General features: G+C 42.0%; 1 protein-coding gene across 6 annotated transcripts in view; it reads right to left on the bottom strand.

Annotated features, from left to right (window-relative positions):
• kif18a (kinesin family member 18A) overlaps positions 1-20,777 on the bottom strand; it is a 102,307-nt gene that overhangs the window by 35,716 nt on the left and 45,814 nt on the right. For all 6 annotated transcript variants that reach the window (XM_059652154.1, XM_059652156.1, XM_059652155.1 and 3 more), the window contains exons 10-11: positions 18,343-18,505; positions 11,643-11,807 (exon numbers count right to left, since the gene is read on the bottom strand). In XM_059652154.1, the coding sequence (XP_059508137.1) occupies positions 11,643-11,807; positions 18,343-18,505 (328 nt within the window). The remainder of the gene's footprint in view (positions 1-11,642; positions 11,808-18,342; positions 18,506-20,777) is intronic.

The following is a 20,777-nucleotide window of genomic DNA, read 5'->3' on the forward strand; positions in this document are numbered from 1 at the left end:
GATCAAGAAGGCTTGCCTTCATTAGCCGGGGCATGCAGTACAAGAGTTGGCAAACCATGTTGCAGCAAAATGAAACCCTTGTTAGGCTGCATTTGGAGTACTGTGTGCTGTTTTGGTTGTCACACTACCAGAAGGATGTGGCAGCTTTTGAGAGAGTACAGAGAATATTCACTAGGATATGGCCAGGTCTCAAGGGCACTGCCTATGAGGAAAGGTTGAAAAGACTAGGGTTGTTTTCATTGGAAAAAAGACAGCTGAGAGGAGACCTGATAGAGGTCTACCAAATTATGAGGGGCATAGATAGGGTGGATAGTCAGAAGCTTTTTCCCCAGGATTGAAGTTTCAGTGATGAGCAAACACAGGTTCAAGGTGAGGGGGGGAACATTTAAGTGAGATTTGTGAGGGAAGTTTTTCCAAGCAAAGAGTGGTAGGAGCGTGGAATGCACTGCCAGAAGAGGTGGTGGAAGCAGGCATGTTGATGACATTCAGAAGGCATCTGGATGATTACATGAATAGGGAGGGAAGAGGGCTACAGGCTGAATAAGGGCAGAAAGTTTGTTTTTTAGATTAGTTAGGGCATGAAGATCGGCACAGGCTTGGCAGACTGAAGGGTCTGTTCCTGTGATGTACTTCTCTTTTGTCTTTTTATTCTGATTGGTAATATTCTGATTCTAATAATCCTCTTTGGAAAACGGGGTGTGTCAACTGAGAGCATAATTTTGCATGCTGGTGGTATCTCTACAGTGAACAGCCTACCAGCATTTGGTATCCGGATTTGCATTTATTGAATGATTAATTGGGTAGCTGATATCAATGGAACTACAACTTAACCATGAGTCATTCTCTTCAGGAAGGAGGGAGAGGTTTGATTTGTGGTGGGCAAGGGAATAGAAATTCTGCTCCGCAAAGTAAAATTCTAACTATGCACCATTTTTATGGGTTAATTTGACATATTTCCAATATTTGCTCTGCCTATAAGTATTTTTTGCAATTTTTGGCAAAAGTTACAAATTTAAAAATTGTTCTTTAGAGATGAGGCAGCACATCTATAATTATCAGAGTGTGGAGCTGGAGCTCCATTTTCTGAAAAAGGGACCCAACTGGATACATCAACTTTCCTCCTCTTCTGATGCTGCCTGGTCTGCTGTGTTCATCCAGCTCCACACACTGACTCTGACTCCAGCATCTGCAGTTCTTACTGTCTCTGACATCTATAGTTAATGCAGCTTTTATAGATTCGATAATTTAGTTAGAAATTTTAAAATTCAAATTAAATTTAGATATTTACATCAAAGACTGACTTTGCAGCTATTTCTATCACAAATGGAGTGTGATATGTTTTCATTGGCCGAAGATGCTGAAGTGGTTAAGAGCAATAGTACCACAGTCAAACAGGTTGCGGACTGAAAAGTCTGAATGGCGAGCATACAAGTTTCCCAGCTGTGTAACTTTTCTATTTGCTAACTTAGTAATCCTGTATCTTTGCACTTAATTCTGCTCATCCCATACTTAGACTTTTTAACCGACTTTATTTCTTCTCCAGTCAACTACGTCACTGTTTTCTGGAATTCTCTTAATGCTTTTCCTCTGCTTATCCAGCATCCTTTAAACTTCCAAAGACCTCCCAAAAAACTTCTTGCTTTAACCATATTTTCTATTATAATTAAAGGAAAGAAAAAAATGCTATTTTCCAAACATAGGGAATGGACAGCAATGAAGAATTACTTCATAATGTTCCTCTGACTATTCAAGTTAGCATTCATTGTTTCAATTCTCACGAGTTCAGCTCCATTCACCCTCCGTGTGCCCCTCCAATAACTTTTCATATCTCCCAGTTTGGTGACCTTTGCCTTGGAATACACAGTTCTACTTTAGCAGAATAATGCATTGTGCATTAATGCATTGTATAAAACTCCTATTCCTATGTCTTACTGTACACATGGGGACTTCACTAGCCTTCCTAACACTAGATGGTGTTGCTGCACCTCCAAATTCCAGGTGTGTTTCACTTGATGGCATGGCAGGGGAGTATTCCAAATTTAAAATGAAAATACAGGCCCCGGGAATCATCTATTTGCCCTTTTGCATGCCTGTTAGCCATATTTTTCCTGATTTGCCAGGCCACAAACCAACTAATTTCTCTCATCTTGGTCTTTGCTTTCAGTCTTTGCTCATTCAACAACATCATCAAGGTGTCTTATCCCTGCAATTGTTGTTGCACTATTTACTTCTAAAGATTTCAAACCCTTTAAGTGGATTTGAAATAGTGTACCCTTTGACCCATGACCTTTTTTGCTAAACAGTGTACATGTATCCATTTCTTAATGCTCATTGCAGCCGTGTCATGACTGTAGTCATAGAGATGGACAGTAAGGAAACAGCCCCTTTGGTCCACTCGTCCTTGTTGATCAGATATCCTGAATAAAACTAGTCCCATTTGACAGCATTTGACCCATATCCCTCTAAACCCTTCCTATTTATATATCCATCCAGATGCCTTTAAAATCTTGTAATTGTACTAGCGCCCACCACTTTTTCTGGCAGCTCATTCCATACATGTATCGCTCCTTAAGTCCCTTTTATATCCTTATCCTCTCAACTTAAATCTCTGCCTTCTCATTTCATCTCAGAGGTAAGACCTTGTCTATTTATCCTGAGCATGCTATCATGATTTTATAAACCTCTATCAGGTCACCCCTTAGCCTCTGTTGCTCCAGGAAAAATAGCCCCAGCCTATTCAGCCTTTCCCTATAGATCAAGCCCTCCAAGCCTGGCAACATGTTTGTAAATCTTTCCTGAACCCTCCCTCAAGTTTCACAATGACCTCCCAATAAAGGGAGGCCAGAATTGCATGTGGGTCCTGCAAAGGGAACTTAGGAAGTTGAAAAGCAGGACCTCTTGTAATCTCAGAATTACTCCCTGCACCAAGTGCCAGGGAAGCCAGAAATAGGAATATAAGAAAGTTAAATGATTGGCTAAAGACCTAGTTTAGGAAGGAGGGATTTATATATTTAGATCATTGGGATCTCATCCAGGGCAGGTGGGATCTGTACAAGAAAGATGGGTTGCACCTAAACTGGAGGGACACCAATATCCTTGGAGGGAGGTCTGTTAGTGTCACTTGGGAGAGTTTAAACTAGAATGGCAATAGGATGGAAACCAGAGCTGTACGTCAGCTTGTGAACGTTAGAGGTGAGGGGCTAAATCAAGTAGGAATGGTCAGGTTAACTAATACAGAAGGGTAAAAACAGAAGTTGCTGGAAAACTTCAGCAGGTCTGGCAGCATCTGTGAAGAAAAAAATCAGAGTTAGCATTTCGGGTCTGGTGACCCTTTCTCAGAAGGGAGGGACTAGTGGTCTGAAGTGTATTTTAATGTAAGGCGTATAACAGATAAGGCAGATGAGCTTAGAGCATGGATTGGTACATGGGACTAAAATATGGTAGCCAAGACAGAAACTTGGTTGAGAGAAGGGCAGGGCTGGCAGTTCAACATCCCAGGGTTTAATTGTTTCAGATATGATAGAGGGATTTAAAAGGGGTGGAGGAGTTGCATTGCAGATTAAGGAAAATGTCACAGCTGTATTGAGAGAGATGATCTTGGAAGGCTCATCCAGTGAGGAATATGGGTATAATTTAGGAATAAAAAAGGTGCAATCATTATGAAGGAATTATACTACAGGCACCCCAAGAGCCAGCAGGAATTAGAGGAACAGATATGTAAGCAGATCATGGGAAGATATAAAAACAACAGGGTTGTAATACCGGGAGATTTTAAACTCCCCATCATTCACAGGGACTACCTTAGTGCCCAAGATAGGGCAGAATTTAACAGCTGCATTCAGGAGGTGTTCTTAAAACAATATCCAGATAGTCCAACAGGGAAGAGGTTGTACTCAACCTTGAATTGGAGAATGAGCTTGGCCAGGTGATCCAAATTTCAGTGGTGCAGGAACAGGGGTCATAATTCTGTAGGTTTTATGGCATTTATGGAAACGGATAAGACTGCTTCTCAGGTAAAACTACCAAATTCGGGGAAGAATAATTACAACAGTATTAGGCAGGAACTGGAGAAATGGGATTGGGGGCTGCTGTCTGAAGGTAAATCTACATCTGACATGTGAATCTTTTAAAAGACAGTTGACCAGAGCTCAGGACCAACAAGCTCCTGTGAGGATGACCCATAAGGATGGCAAGATTCAGGAGCCTTGGATATACATAGATGTTGCAAGTTTAGTTAAAAAGGAAAAGGAAGCATATGTACGGTTTAGGAAATAGAACTCAAACAAGACCTTTGAGGCATATAAAGAAAACAGTAAAGAGCGTGCAAAAATAATTAGGTGGTTGGGAAGGGGCCATGAAATGTTGTTGGCAAGTAGAATTAAGGAGAATCCCAAAGCATTTTATATGTATATTAGGAGCAAGTGGCGAACTAGAAAATGGGTAGGTCCACGCAAGGACAAGGGAAGTAATTTATGCCTGAAGTCAGAGGGAGTGGGTGAGGTCCTTAATGAATACTTCTCATCGGTATTCATAGAGGAGAAAAAAATGCTTGAGGGTAAGTTTAGAAAAGGGTTTGTTGGTACTCTACGGCATGTTCATATTGAGGTGGTGGTGGTGGTGTTGGGTGGCTTGAAAGAGGTTAAAGTATTTAAGTGCGCAGCGCCTTGTCAGTGATCATTGTATCCTCCTTAATAGGCAAGGTCCCAGAGACTGCAGAATAGCCAATGCGGACCCTTTGTTGAAGGAAGGCAACAGGGAGAATCCAAGAAATGATAGGCTGGTGAATCTGATATCAGCAGAGAAGATTCTTAGGGACTGGATTTATTTGTATCTGGAAAAGAATGGACATATTAGGGATAGTCAGCATGACTTCATGCAGAGGAGGTCATGTCTCACCGACTTGACTGAGTTTTCTGAAGACTGGGAAAGATGACTGATGGCAGTTAGGCATTCAGCGTTGTCTACATGCTCTTTACCAAAGCATTTGACAAGGTCCCTCATGATAGGCTGGTCCAGAAGATTAAATTGCTTGACTTCCATGGTGAATTGGCAAGGTGAACCACTGAAGTTAGAGGTCACATTGTGTGGAGCTGGAGGAACACAGCAGGCCAGTCAGCATCAGAGGAGCAGGAAAGTTGACGTTTTGGGTCGGGATCCTTCTTCTGAAGAAGGTGGTAAAGGTGGCATACAGCATGCTTGCCTTCATTGGTGGGGTATCGAGTAGAAAAGTTGGCAAGTCATGTTGCAACTGTATAAGACTTTGATCAAGCCACATTTGGAGTATTGTGCAATGCTCTGGTTGCTACATTAGCAGAAGGCTTTGGAGGTTTTGGAGAGGGTACAGAAGAGATTTATCAGCATGTTGTTTGGATTGGAGTGGATTAACTATAAGGAGAGATTGGACAAACTTCATTTGTTTTTGCTAGATCAGTGAAGGCTGCTGAACAACCCACAGAAGTGTAAAATTGTGACAGGCATGGATAGGGTGGATTGTCAATCTCTCTCCCAGGGTGGAAATACCAGATATGAGTAGGACAGGTTTAAGGTAGAGAGGGGTAAATGTGAATAAGACATGTGCGAGGCAAGGTATTTTTTTTAAACACAGTGGGTAGTGGGCATCTGAAACGTGCTGCTAGGGGTGGTTGTATATGCTTCTACTACAGCAAAGTTTAACAGGCATTTAGTCTCACACATGAACAGGCAGTGAATATAGGGTACGGACCATGTGTGGGGAGATGGCAAGTTCAAAAATAGCATCATGGTTGACACAGACATGGTGGGCCAAAGGGCCTGTTCTTGTGCTGTACTGTTCAATGTTCTGAATAACTGACTGTTGATTCTTGGACAAATCTTGACAGCAAAATTTAAAAACTGTACAGGAAATACATATTAATTAATCTCCATGAATTCTGGTATTCATTTATTGTCAGCTAGCACCCCAATCTTGCATTTTTTCTTGATTCAGTAATCTATTTTAAAAACGCTCAAAACATTTTTCAGCAATTCTATTTAGTACAAGTGCCTGTAACTAGGTCCCCTTTAATGAAGAGAGTCAGTAATTACAGAGACGTCCATTCTCCCAATTCCTAAAAAGTGTTGCGTGAAGGAAGCTGGAAACAATATATCTCTCTCAAGCTGTATTGTACAGCTGCAGTCATCGATTAAAGTAAGAGTTATCACTATGAAGTTGAACAGCTAACAAAAGCAAAAGTCTCTCCATGTCCGAAATTTGTGTGCCGTCTCATAGTTTAAACGCCGACCCTGGACTTCCTAGATTGAGTTTCTGTAGGCTTTTATAACTCCTCAAACTTCATTATAAACTCTTGCGGATTAATTGCCCATCTCCTTAAATTTATCAGTTAGTGACCAAGTCCTGTAGGCTTGTTTTCATGCTTTTTGTAAATGTTGTCTGTAAATTAGAACCTGCAATTCCACTTCAGTATCCAGTTCAGTCACACTTGGTTCCGAAAATGTTTTATTTCTAAGTTTACTCCTTCCTGATAAGGAATAAATCAAAGCCATACTTTGTTTCTTCTTGGCTAGAGAAGTGAGTTGAGGTAGTTTTATACTGCTCATTTCATTCCAATTACAAAAACATTGGTGGCCAATCATAATTGTAATCCTGCATCGTAACTCAAGCCATTTTACTTTAAAGAGCCACCATGAGCTTTGGGAACTGTCGGGAACAGGGATTACATTCTGCTTTCTTCATCTTCCCACTTGAAGAGATCAAGGTTAATCCTCTCCTACCATGTCTAACACACTGGCATCTATATGTTGAATTATGCAACATAAGATTTTCAGACGGTTACAAGGATTTTATTGTAAATCCATACATCAGTACCAACACCAGTATCCCCCTTCCTTTTTTTGGATTCTTTGTCTGTCCAGAAGCCAACTACTCACTGGGGAAGAACATGTTTGTTTTTCCATCAGCAAATCATCCAATTAGAAAATGATTGGAAATGCTGTCTGTTAAGGGTCAATGTAACAACAAGACTTTAACTCAAAACTACTGGATTCAAATTCAGGAGTGCTAACTGTTATCCTGTTAAATAAGCCTTTTGCAAAGACACAAGGTCTTTGATATTTTTTGATCAGCCTATTCAGAGATGCTATTACATACATATAGAGCAGGTGGGACTTGAACACCAGAATCCTGGCTCAGAGCTAAGGACACTACCACTCTGCCACAAAAACCCTAACAATTAAAGGTTGGTGTGGAAGCGAGCAACATTGACCAATATGGAATTGAACCTGTGGCCTTTGTGTTATTAGCACCATGCTCTAACCATATAAACTAACTGGTCACCATAAGAAACTAGGTGTTTTTAAAATCAACCTGTTCAGCGATGTTATCAGACAACTATGGATCAGGCCGGATTTGAAGCCAGTCTTCCTGGCTCAAGGTAGGGGCTCTACCACTGGACCACAACAGCCTCCTAAGAAGCTAGATCTTTGTATAATTTCTAATCAACTTGTTCAGAGATATTAGTACACACCTCTGGAACAAGTGGGAAGTAAACCTTAGTCTCCTGGATCAGAATCTAAAAACAAAGCCCGCCGAACATCACATGCTCTCAAACAGGAGCTGTTCTGGTTTATCTTTAAAGTATGACAATACTCTGGCTTTAATAGTTATACTTTGTCTTTTCTTTAAAAAAAAGAGACAGGTTTTGAACCACAGTTGATGAGCTGTCTCTTCCAAGCCAATAAAGTAAACAGCTTGAGGCCCTGGGATTTTGTTCAAATTAGAACAATAGAAGCAGCATGAATGAATGGATCCCCACAGAATCAAATTTTTGTTTGGTTTTCAGCATTTGTGGAAGTTCTGAAGTTGGCTTGGAAGCTGTTAGGCTTCTCTTGGCCACCGCAAAAAGCTGGAGTTCTCCCTCTTTCTACCAGAATTTCTCTTGGTGTTGCTTTCTACTGGCTTGGAGGAGTATCACATGTGAAACAATCTAATTACTGAATTTGTCTATGCCAAGGGTGTGTTTATAGAGTCATACAGCATGGAAACAAACCCTTCAGTCCAACCAGTCCATGCTGACCATAATCCCAAATTAAACTAGTCCCACATGCCTCCACTGGGCGCATATTCTTCTGAACATTTCTTATTCATGTACTTACTAAATGTCTTTTAAATGCTGTAATATCCCCGCATCTACTACTTCCTCCGGAAGTTCATTCTATACAAAAACCAGACTGTAAAAAGATGCCTCCTGTCTTTTACAAAATCTTTCTAATCTGACCATAAAAATATGCTCCCTAAGTCTTGAAATTTTCCACCCTAGGGAAAAGACTTTTGCTATTAACCTCATTTGTACCCTCCCATGATTTTATAAAACTCTATAAAGTCAACCGTCAGCCTCCTACACTTCAGCTCAAGTCCCAGCCTACCCAATCTCTCCTTACACTCAAAGGTCCGAGCAATGAAGGCAAGCGTGCTAAACATCTTCTTAAACAACCTGTCTACATGACGCAAATGTCAAAGAATTGTGTGCTGGAACCTGAGATGTTAATATATTAGAAACAATTGCTGTTTAGAATTTAAATAATTTAATATTCTGTTAAGTTTTCCAAGAGTTAAAATTATACCAGTTTTCTTTTCTTTTGTTTATACGTTAAGGGGGAAGAAAAAAGGGCGCTTTACTTAAAGCCAAGTAATATAAACAATCGAATTACATCTGGAACACAGCACATTACTTTTATGGTGCCTTTACGTAAGATGAAAGTTAGGGTTTAGGCTATCTGGTTGATCTATTTGAAGAGGGTTTTGTCTGGTCCACAACAAAAGGAGCTTGTATTTCTAAACTGACAAAGAAGGGACATTTTTGCACTGGAAAAAGTTCAAAGAAGATTAATCAGGCTGACACCCAATGTGAGAGCTTAGCTTATGAGAGAAAGCTGATTGGAATTTAGAAGAATGAGAGGGTGATCTTATTGAAACATATCGATTCCAAAGGGGGACCTTGACAGGCTAGATGCTGAAAGGAGGTTTCTCTTCGTCAGCTCATTCAGAACTAGGGCACAACTTAAAGTTAAGCATTCTCCTTTTAAAGACAAAAAAAAAGGAATCTTGCAATCTTTCGCAGTACCTCTGCAAACAATGCAGACGAATTTCTACCTTTTGGATGCAAGGGCAATTAGAGAATGGCAACAAATACCAGCTTTGCCTCAACGCCCACAACCCATGCAAGAATAAGATCAAACAACATCAAAGCAAAGTAGTCCACTTAATTGGCACCCCACCCACCACCTTTCAGTCACTCTTTCCATCATCTTTATTCAGTGGTAGCTGTGCATACCATTTACACATTTGAGTGCAGTAACTCGCCTCCGGGTTCCTTTGACAACATTTTGCAAACAAGTGACCCCCACCTTCTAGAAGAACAAAGGCAGCAGACATACAGGACACCGCCATCTACAAGTTCACCCCCAAGCTCTTGATTTGTAATAATGGAGCCACTTTTTTGTCACTGTTTAAAACAATCCTTGAACTCCTTTCCTAATAGCACTGTGGACATACCTACACCCCCAAGGGCAGCAATAGCTCAAGGTGGCTCGCTTCTTAGAGGAAATTAATGATGGACATTAAATGATAATCTAGCCAAAGATGCTTACACCCCATGAATGAATGAAAGCAATATAACAAGTATTAAGATATCAGTGTGTTGCAATCAACAGAATCATCCTTCTTCTGGAATTACGCATAGTCTAAAAGTCAAAATGTAATTTCAGCTCAGTTCTTTGAATTCAATTTCATTCTATGAAGAAAAAAAGTGTGAACCTAATTCGACTTCAGCAAGTAATTACTTTTAATCATATGGAGCTTATAATATATTAACAGCAAAATATAGTCGGTGTTGGAGATCTGAAATAAAAACAAAGTGCTGGAGAAACTGAGAAGGTCTGGCAGTATCTGGACAGAAAACCAGTTTTGAGTCCAACAGCTTTTCTTCTGAACTAACAGGTGTAGAAAAGTTACGGGTTTATGCTGTGAGAAGTGCGAGGGTCAAATGGAATAAAAAGGCATATCAGGGAGAGAAATCGAAGGTGCTATAGAACAAAAGACAAAGGAAATAGCAATAATTGTAATGAAGGCATGATATAGGTCCATAGTAGGTTCTAAACATTGAAAACAAAACCATGGAAAACAAACCACAGACACTGGGATTGGACATCAAATGGAGGCCAGAATTCATGGTTTGAAATTGTTGATTTGGAAAACTGTCAAGTGAGGTGCTATTCCTTCAGCTGTGTTGGATTTTATTGGAAAACTGTGACAGGCCTATGTCAGATATGCGAGTGCGAGAACAAGAGGATACGTTTAAATTGCAAGGGACTGGAAGGTTCTGGGTGACGCTTGTAGACTGATCTGAGTTGCTCTACAAAGCAGTCACCCAGTCTATGTTTGGTCTCCCTATGTTTGGAGATTGCAATATAAGCAGCAGATACAGTGGACTACATTGAAAGAAGTACAAAAATAATTTGCTGTGACAACCTATAGGATTTGTTGGGGGTTTGAACAATGAGAAAGTAAAGGGTCAAATATTGCACCATTTGTGGCCGCATGGAAAGGTGATGTGGTGCAGGGAGGAGAGTCAGAGTGTAATGCTGAAGATGAGAGGTATTGGGGTGGGGAGAGAACACTGATGGAGAAATGGATCAGTGCTGTGCAGGGAATGGCAATTGTGGAATGCCAAGAAGGGACGGGAGGCAGGTAAGATGAATTTGGCATTATGCTGAGGTGGTTGAATGGTGAGTGTTTGTTGGTTGGAAAGCTTGGACAAGTGGAAGCCTTTCAGAGTCCCCAGAGGGATTGGAATGGGTGAGTGGAGATGTTCAAGAAGTAAATTGTACACAGCTGAGGACCCTGTTAAATTGGGTAAGGAAGCAGGAAGTTATGTTAGAAAAACCACTGTGGAAGCTAGCATCAAAACATATGTAAGAGAGGAAGAGAAAGAGGGAGAATGGAATGTAGTCCATAAGGTCACTCAACAACTTCTAAAGATGTACCATTCAAAGCATACTGTCTGGGTGCATAATGGCGTGTAATGGCAACTACTCTGCCCAGGACTATAAGAAACTACAGAAGGTGCTATGCACAGCCTAGATCACCGAAGCCAGCTTTCTGACCATGGACACCATTTACACGGCTTGCTACCGCAGAGATGCTGCCAACTTTAAATGACCCATATGTAATAGCCTCAGACTATTCGGACATTGGACAGAAATGCAGAGACTGCACACCGAAAGTGAAGAAAAGGTGGTTGGGTACAGGAAATTGATCAACTGGCAAAGGTAATCAGAACAATGATGAAAGTAGTTGGGAAGAGCCTGAAACAGAGACAGATAAAATATAGAGTGGAGATTGAAAGACACCAGTTGAAACAAACAATGCACCTGTCAGGATGATTCTGTTTGGGGATTTTTGAGAAAAGACACAAAGGAGCTGTTTGACGTTAGAGAATGAAAGCTTAGAGAGCCACAGAGGGAAGATCTCCAGTGAGGCAATCATGGAACAAAATATACAGTCTGAAAGAGGCTGACATGTAACAACAGATTAAAACATTGTATATTGTGCAATATGAAAAATTTTAAAGTACAAAAACGATAAGGATCAATTATTTCAGTTCTACCTGAGGCATTGTTCCGTCCTGGCTGAATAAACACATTTCATTTTCCACACGGTGCAACCAGTTACTATTTTCTTCAAGCATTTTCTCGACAGTTTCCAGCTTTTGTTGAATATGCTTGTGTTGTGTGATTAGTGACGCCAGCCTACGTTCATGCTTGCAAGATGCCTAAAGATGCGATAGGTGTAATGCTAAGTTAATCAAAAAGCTATGAAAAACGAAATACATTTTTAAAAGAATTAGCAGACAGCAAAAATTCATTAATCTTAAAAGGGCTCTAAAGAAAGAGCTTCATGTTTTAAAACAACAGAAACACCACGTTAGGGTTTTATTTTTAAAGCAGGGGTCACACTCCATAATCACAAGAAAAAGTACATTTAATTCAGGATGTTGGTGATCACAGAGTGCACTCTCAGCAGATGCTGACATAGATCAAGAGTACAGCAGGTTTTGGAACAAAGCCAGAAGACACCAGGATAATGTCAGGATTCTAATTAGAATCCATTCCTTGCCTTCCCAACATGTACACAACAAACCACGCCTCCACCTGGCTGGAAACTTTGAAGACGATAAGAATTAGAAGTACGAATACATTGTTGAGCCCTTTCAGCTTGCCTTGCCATCCAATAGGATTATGGCTGATCCAACATTCCTTGCATTCACTTTCCTGCCCTTTCTCCATAACCCTCAATTCCCCTATTGATTGGGAATCTATCTCAGCCTTATATATACACAAAGATCCTGCATCCACAGCTCTCTGTGGCAAGCAATTTCAAAAGTTCTCAGCTGTCTGAGCGAATAAATTCCCCATCATCTCAGCCTTAAATTCATGCCCCTTTATTCCTGCCCTAGACTCTCCCGTGAAGAGAAATATCCTCTCAGCATTTACCCTGTCAAGCCCCTTAAGAATTCTATGTTTCAATAAGATCACCTCTCATTCTGCAAAATGCCAAGTAGAGTCTCAACCTGTTTAACCTATGCTCTTATGACAATTCCGTCCCCCCACAAAAGATCATCCTACTGAACCTTCTCCGAACTGCCTCCAATGAAATATCTGTCCTTAAATATAAGTTACTGAATTGTTCTCTCTTAGATAAAAAGTTTCTAACCTTATTTCTTCTTTATACTGCACATTTATACATTTTCAATTTGATTTCCATACGACAGAAAAGTTAAAAGTACCACATCCAGGTGCAGTGTGTGAATATTGGAGAAAAAGAATCTCCTCCACAACTTGTTAGTATCTAACAGATCCTGCTGATGGATGTTAACTATTTAACAGTTGAAGGCAATAACGTAAACAGGTGTTGGCTATTGACAGGCAAGTATTTGCATATTGGAGATGCTAAATTTACATCTTAACTCAAGATGTCTGCAACTGGAATTTGCTCCTTAGCTTGTTTCAGTAATTCAGGGCTGTTTCAGATAAAAGTCCTCAGTGCTTGTTGGAGGACTCTTCGGTATAGTGGTGATTTCCATACCTTTAAGCTAGGAAACCTGGATTCATGTCCCATTTGCTCTAGAGGTGTGTAATAACATTTCTGAAAGGTTAATTAAAAATACCTGAGCAGTGGTAGTTATGGGCTTCTGTGACACAGTGGTAGCATCCATGTCTCTGGATAAGACGGCCTTGGTTCAAGTCCCATCTGCTCTGGAGGTGTGCAATGACATCCCTGAACAGTTTGATTAGAAAATAGCTGCCACAATAGTTGTGGTTCTTCAATTCCAACCTGCCCCAGAGATGTGTCGTAACATGTTTAAACACGTTGATGAAATGGTCGCCACAGCAGCTAGCATTGCTGCTTCACAGTGCCAGGGACCAAGTTTGATTCCAGCCATGGGTGACTGTGCAAACTCCACACAGACATTTGCCCTGTGACTGCATGTTTTTCCTCTGCGTGCTCCGGTTTCCTCCCATAGTGCAAAGATGTGCAGGTTGGGTGGATTGGCCATGCTAAATTGTCCATAGTATCCAGGGTCTGCAGACTAGCTGTATCATCATGAGAAATGTAGACTTACAGGGATAGGGTAAGTAGGTGGGTCTCAGTGGGATACTTTTTGGAGAGATAGTATGGACTCAATGGGCTGCTTCCATGCTGTCGGGATTCTATTTTATGACAACAACTTAGATGTGCAATAATCTTGTGGTGCAGTGGTAGCATCCCATCTCTGAACCAGAATGTCTGGGTTCAAGTCTTGCCTGAACCAGGTGTGTCAACGAGTCTGATCAGGTGAATTAAAAAATTATTTAGATATGTATACCAGTGTATTTTTACCCAATCAAAAGGCATTTTGTTGTGATTTTCATGAGATTTCTTTAAAATTGTTATTCAAATTACAGCGCCCCTATAGAGCAGTCTCATTTCACTTTTAGTTGGCCTGTAAAATAAGACTTCAGATGTTTAGACAAACAGCCAGCCAGCATAAGGAGGGGAAACCATTAGAGTGGAAAGTACAGACTCCATCAAAACATTCTTGTGCTGGTGTATTCTTCACAGATAGGGTAGGACCCTTTAACATACCCTGTTATTCATTGAAATCATTCAGTTTGTAAATGGCTCCCTCAGACATACAAATAATCCTTTCACTGGTAACACAAAGGATGGGAGACGCAGTTTGTATCTCCAAAACCATGTTATGCCAAGGTGCTTCTTATTAACAATTCAGTTTCAGCTGTACTGGATGCAAGAGAAGCACTATGAGAGGGAGATTCAACCTCATCACACAGCTCATTCTTGTCATGCAATGTGCAAAACTAAAGCATATTTGTAAGAGATTAAAAGGTTTTAAAGTCCTTGACTCAAACAAGAACATATGAAAATCAAAATAACATTTGCAAATTATACCTGATGCATGCAGTAGAAAGTATAAAAAGTAAACAAGGACACATGTCAATACAAACAAAACAGCTTCTACCTACTTTACAAAACAACTTTATTGTTAATAAATGCCCTTGGCTCAACATAATAGACTAAAATAGACCCTACTATATTACAGCTGTATGCACAGCACGGTGGCTCAGTAGTTAGCACTGCCATCTCTCAGCGCCAGGGACCTGGGTTCAATTCCAGCCTCAGGCAACTGTCTGTGCGGAGTTTGCACATTCTCCCCTTGCCTGCGTGGGTTTCCTCTGGGTGGTCCAGTTTCCTCCTACAGTCCAAAGATGTGCAGGGTAGGTGGATCGGCCATGCTAAATTGCCCGTAGTGATGCTCTAAGGGGTGGTTGTGACTTGTTGGGCCTAAGGGCCTGTTTACACACTGTGGGGAATCTAAACTAAACAACAGGGCTTGTGTAGCTTGTGACACTATGTACTTAGCCATGTCAAAAATGAAATTTAATAAAATGTGAGGCTGGATGAACACAGCAGGTCAAGCAGCATCTCAGGAGCACAAAAGCTGACGTTTCGGGCCTAGACCCTTCATCAGAGAGGGGGATGGGGAGAGGGAACTGGAATAAATAGGGAGAGAGGGGGAGGCGGACTGAAGATGGAGAGTAAAGAAGATAAGTGGAGAGAGTGTAGGTGGGGAGGTAGGGAGGGGATAGGTCAGTCCAGGGAAGACGGACAGGTCAAGGAGGTGGGATGAGGTTAGTAGGTAGCTGGGGGTGCGGCTTGGGGTGGGAGGAAGGGATGGGTGAGAGGAAGAACCGGTTAGGGAGGCAGAGACAGGTTGGACTGGTTTTGGGATGCAGTCGGTGGGGGGGGAAGAGCTGGGCTGGTTGTGTGGTGCAGTGGGGGGAGGGGACGAACTAGGCTGGTTTAGAGATGCAGTAGGGGAAGGGGAGATTTTGAAACTGGTGAAGTCCACATTGATACCATATGGCTGCAGGGTTCCCAGGCGGAATATGAGTTGCTGTTCCTGCAACCTTCGGGTGGCATCATTGTGGCAGTGCAGGAGGCCCATGATGGACATGTCATCTAGAGAATGGGAGGGGGAGTGGAAATGGTTTGCAACTGGGAGGTGCAGTTGTTTGTTGCGAACTGAGCGGAGGTGTTCTGCAAAGCGGTCCCCAAGCCTCTGCTTGGTTTCCCCAATGTAGAGGAAGCTGCACCGGGTACAGTGGATGCAGTATACCACATTGGCAGATGTGCAGGTGAACCTCTGCTTAATGTAGAATGTCATCTTGGGGCCTGGGATAGGGGTGAGGGAGGAGGTGTGGGGACAAGTGTAGCATTTCCTGCGGTTGCAGGGGAAGGTGCCGGGTGTGGTGGGGCTGGAGGGCAGTGTGGAGCGAACAAGGGAGTCACGGAGAGAGTGGTCTCTCCGGAAAGCAGACAGGGGAGGGGATGGAAAAATGTCTTGGGTGGTGGGGTCGGATTGTAAATGGCGGAAGTGTCGGAGGATGATGCGTTGTATCCGGAGGTTGGTAGCGTGGTGTGTGAGAACGAGGGGGATCCTCTTGGGGCGGTTGTGGCGGGGGCAGGGTGTGAGGGATGTGTTGCGGGAAATACGGGAGACGCGGTCAAGGGTGTTCTCGATCACTGTGGGGGGAAAGTTGCGGTCCTTAAAGAACTTGGACATCTGGGATGTGCGGGAGTGGAATGTCTTATCGTGGGAGCAGATGCGGTGGAGGCGGAGGAATTGGGAATAGGGGAGGGAATTTTTGCAGGAGGGTGGGTGGGAGGAGGTGTATGCAGGAGGGTGGGTGGGAGGAGGTGTATGCATTCCACTCCCGCACATCCCAGATGTCCAAGTTCTTTAAGGACCGCAACTTTCCCCCCACAGTGATCGAGAACGCCCTTGACCGCGTCTCCCGTATTTCCCGCAACACATCCCTCACACCCCGCCCCCGTCACAACCGCCCCAAGAGGATCCCCCTCGTTCTCACACACCACCCTACCAACCTCCGGATACAACGCATCATCCTCTGACACTTCCGCCATTTACAATCCGACCCCACCACCCATGACATTTTTCCATCCCCTCCCCTGTCTGCTTTTTGGAGAGACCACTCTCTCCGTGACTCCCTTGTTCGCTCCACACTGCCCTCCAACCCCACCACACCCGGCACCTTCCCCTGCAACCGCAGGAAATGCTACGCTTGTCCCCACAACTCCTCCCTCACCCCTATCCCAGGCCCCAAGATGACATTACACATTAAGCAGAGGTTCACCTGCACATCTGCCAATGTGGTATACTGCATCCACTGTACCCGGTGCGGCTTCCTCTACATTGGGGAAACCAAGCGGAGGCTTGGGGACCGCTTTGCAGAACACCTCCGCTCAGTTCGCAACAAACAACTGCACCTCCCAGTTGCAAACCATTTCCACTCCCCCTCCCATTCTCTAGATGACATGTCCATCATGGGCCTCCTGCACTGCCACAATGATGCCACCCGAAGGTTGCAGGAACAGCAACTCATATTCCGCCTGGGAACCCTGCAGCCATATGGTATCAATGTGGACTTCACCAGTTTCAAAATCTCCCCTTCCCCTACTGCATCCCTAAACCAGCCTAGTTCGTCCCCTCCCCCCACTGCACCACACAACCAGCCCAGCTCTTCCCCCCCACCCACTGCATCCCAAAACCAGTCCAACCTGTCTCTGCCTCCCTAACCGGTTCTTCCTCTCACCCATCCCTTCCTCCCACCCCAAGCCGCACCCCCAGCTACCTACTAACCTCATCCCACCTCCTTGACCTGTCCGTCTTCCCTGGACTGACCTATCCCCTCCCTACCCCCCCACCTATACTCTCTCCACCTATCTTCTTTACTCTCCATCTTCGGTCCGCCTCCCCCTCTCTCCCTATTTATTCCAGTTCCCTCTCCCCATCCCCCTCTCTGATGAAGGGTCTAGGCCCGAAACATCAGCTTTTGTGCTCCTGAGATGCTGCTTGACCTGCTGTGTTCATCCAGCCTCACATTTTATTATCTTGGAATTCTCCAGCATCTGCAGTTCCCAAATTCTCCAAAAATGAAATTTGTTATTTTTCAACTTAATTGCAGGGTTTCACAAATTTAAATGCATTGTGCTGTATTTCATTATAGTGATCATAGTGTGACTGTGGTCTGACACATTCACTTGCAAAATACCTTGATTTTGCATCTCTCTGATTCCTTCCTGGAGTTAAGGGTGCAAGCATTGTGTACATCGGAAACATTATATGCAAAGTCTATATCGTCCTTTGACGTCATTTTAATAAACACTAAAAGAAAAACTTGGATTTAAATAGCAAGCTTCATAGTGACTGTGCATCCCAAATCACTTTACAGTGAATTAAGTAGTTTTAAACTCTTATCATAATTGTAATGTGGAAAAATTACCAGCTAGTTTGCAAGCAAACAATAATGTGATAGCAACTGGATAATCAGGTTTCGTGTTGTTGACTGATATTGGAGAGAACACTGGGAATCATTTCCCTGCTCTTCTTTGAAATAGCGCCAGACTTTTTTCACATTCACCTGAAACAGACAGATCCTCACATTAAGGACTCATTTGAAAGGCTGAATCTCTGAAAGTGCAGCTTTTCCTCAATACTGCAAAATCTGGACTGTCAGTCTGTGTCCTGGAGTAGGAGTGAACACACAAGGCCTTGACACTGAGGCAAAAGTGCTTTTCACTGAACCAGTCAGTTAATAACAAGGAAATGGGTTTTAGATAATTGGGAACTCAAGCGCACATTTGTTTAAAATAACTACTGAGACTAGGCCAGTGAGCTGGTAGGTCAATTTCCCCATGTCCAAAGAAAGTTAACTACCAATTACCTTTGCCGTTACATGGTCACAGGAAAACAGTGTGGCATATTGCTGGTGCCGTTTATAATAATACATTTTTAGTTCCATTTCTTTCAGTCTCAGCTCTAAATCTAAACAGGTTACTCTGATTTTGCGTCGTTTGCTGAAGATATTTTCAAGGACACCTTCAAATCTGTAAAAGAAGAAGACAACCACGTACAACATAATGCTGCCATTTGTTTTTTAATTGTTTTACTGAGGATTTGAAATAAAAGTTCAGTTGAATTCTGAAAATTACTTATTCCCAAGTACATCAAGCGCTTTATTAAGACATTATGTATTATGTCCATTGATGCCCATTTTCAGAATTGGTCTGAAATATTTGCAGCAATTCTTATAAGTTGCGCTGTAGACCTCAATGATTCTAACTTAGTTTGATGTTTGCAACATAAAATAGCATTAGCTGTTTTAAAAAGTTAAAAGGCATGACTATACTCTGGAATCTTACTCTGACGTACATTGCTTGTTGTTGAGTCTTAAAATATTGATACACAGAGACATTTACATCTCTCAGAGCTACTGATGTAAGAGACTGCTGAGAAGACCTATTAATACTTCAAATTTTCTAACGCTGCTGTCAAAGCTATAGTGTTGTTTTTAACAGTTCAGGACTTTGTTTACTGGCACCAAATCACCATAATTTTTATATGAAAACTTGTAAATAATTTATGTTGTTTTAAACAATTCCACATCAACCTGTTTATTACTCACCAACAAAAAGGGATTTTCTCGGTCTTTGTTTACACTTTTACCATTATATATCAGTTACTGAAATTCACAAACCTAATTTTGTTGCGCAACATGAGCAAGACCATTTTGACAAATTATAAAATTGTGCTGTGCTGACACAACGTCAGACTTCTTGCAGTTATTTTGACATGCAATATAGGGCACCTTTAAGTAAAATTTTACGGATATTCAGCAAAGCAGAAGTTCTGACAATATTTGTTAGACATATGTGCCCATCAAAATAGCATCACAAGGATATCCATGTAAAACATTATTAGACATGAGGTTGGAGGTTAGACAACTTACCTGCAATTAATGTCTGTCATTTCATTGCAACTACCAAGGTACCACTATTGTGGTACTGCTTCTGTTACATTCACCAGGGGTAACACTTCAAACATAAAAGAAACTGCAATACTCAGCAGCTCATGCACCATCCAGATCTGATCTTTCATCATAACTCAGGAAACATACATATTGGATAGCCTTTCACCAAAAGTTTGCAAGGGCCAAGGACACAATAGAAAAAGATGGCTTTTCGAATTTAGTCCCACTTTCGTGTCCAGTCAAGTTTGCTGGTGCAGCCAGTGTGGCTGCCTCAGATGGACAAGCTTGTTGGCCTGGTCAGGATTTGAGTTTAACAATAAGTTTGACTGCATAGGAATAAGACTTCTCGTGAGGTGATCAACAAAGAGGGACTTTACCCCTGACACTGCAGGTGCTTGAAGAAAGAAATGGCTTGGCATGGAAGGAGCCAAGTAACTGAAGAAGACAAGGGAGTGCCCATGGTGGAAAAGGAGAGATATAGTTGTAAACTGGGTGTAAATAATTAAACAATAGATGTTAACAGTATGAAAGTTCAGAACTTCCTTGTCTTTTGCTCTGGGCACCCTCACTACTTGTTCCATTTGTTTCTTCTCCAATGTCAAAAGCATAAAATAAATCCTACTTTCCTAGTTCCTTTCAGTCCTAGAGGACAGTCATATTGGACTCAAAATGCTAACTCTGTTTTTCTCTCCCCACAGATGCTGCTAGACCTGCTGAGTTTCTATTTATTTAAGCATTTCTTCTCACCTTTTCAAAAGTCAGCCCAGAAAATTCCACCAATAGAGTCTTTTTCATAACCACCTGACAGGGAAGAGTGGAAACAATAAGGTTCAGCCCAAGAGGCTTGAACATCATCATGGTTTTGGGGAAAAATAAAAGGATTCCTATTTTTCTTAGGGACGTTTTTCCATCACTGCTAAGCCCTTGCATGGCTTCTGCGGGCATCTTGGAAATACCACTACTTTCTGGGGCACCTTTGAATCTCGATATTACAGAGTTACAGTACATATGCTTTGCATTCTTCCCTGAAGTTAACTCTGGAAGACCAAGGTAAGAGCTAAGGGGTGAAGATTGGCTTGTTCTCTGTTCCCAGAAAATAGGCATACCCATGTGGCAACTGTTCCTTCAATTAACTTTTAATTAATAAAAGACTGTAAGTTATTAATGACTTAGGAGAGGTCAAATGCACATTACTCTCTGATGGCAGACATAATTCCCCATGGCACATCATCTTTAGTCATCTTACTGTAGTTCATCACCTATTCTTGACGTAGTTGAAATCTAATTTAATGCATTTGTTAAATTTTAACTTAAGTATAAACAATATAATTTCAAAAACACAAACTATT

The sequence above is a fragment of the Stegostoma tigrinum genome, chromosome 17, assembly GCF_030684315.1.
Source record: "Stegostoma tigrinum isolate sSteTig4 chromosome 17, sSteTig4.hap1, whole genome shotgun sequence".
NCBI classification, from domain to species: Eukaryota; Metazoa; Chordata; class Chondrichthyes; order Orectolobiformes; family Stegostomatidae; genus Stegostoma; species Stegostoma tigrinum.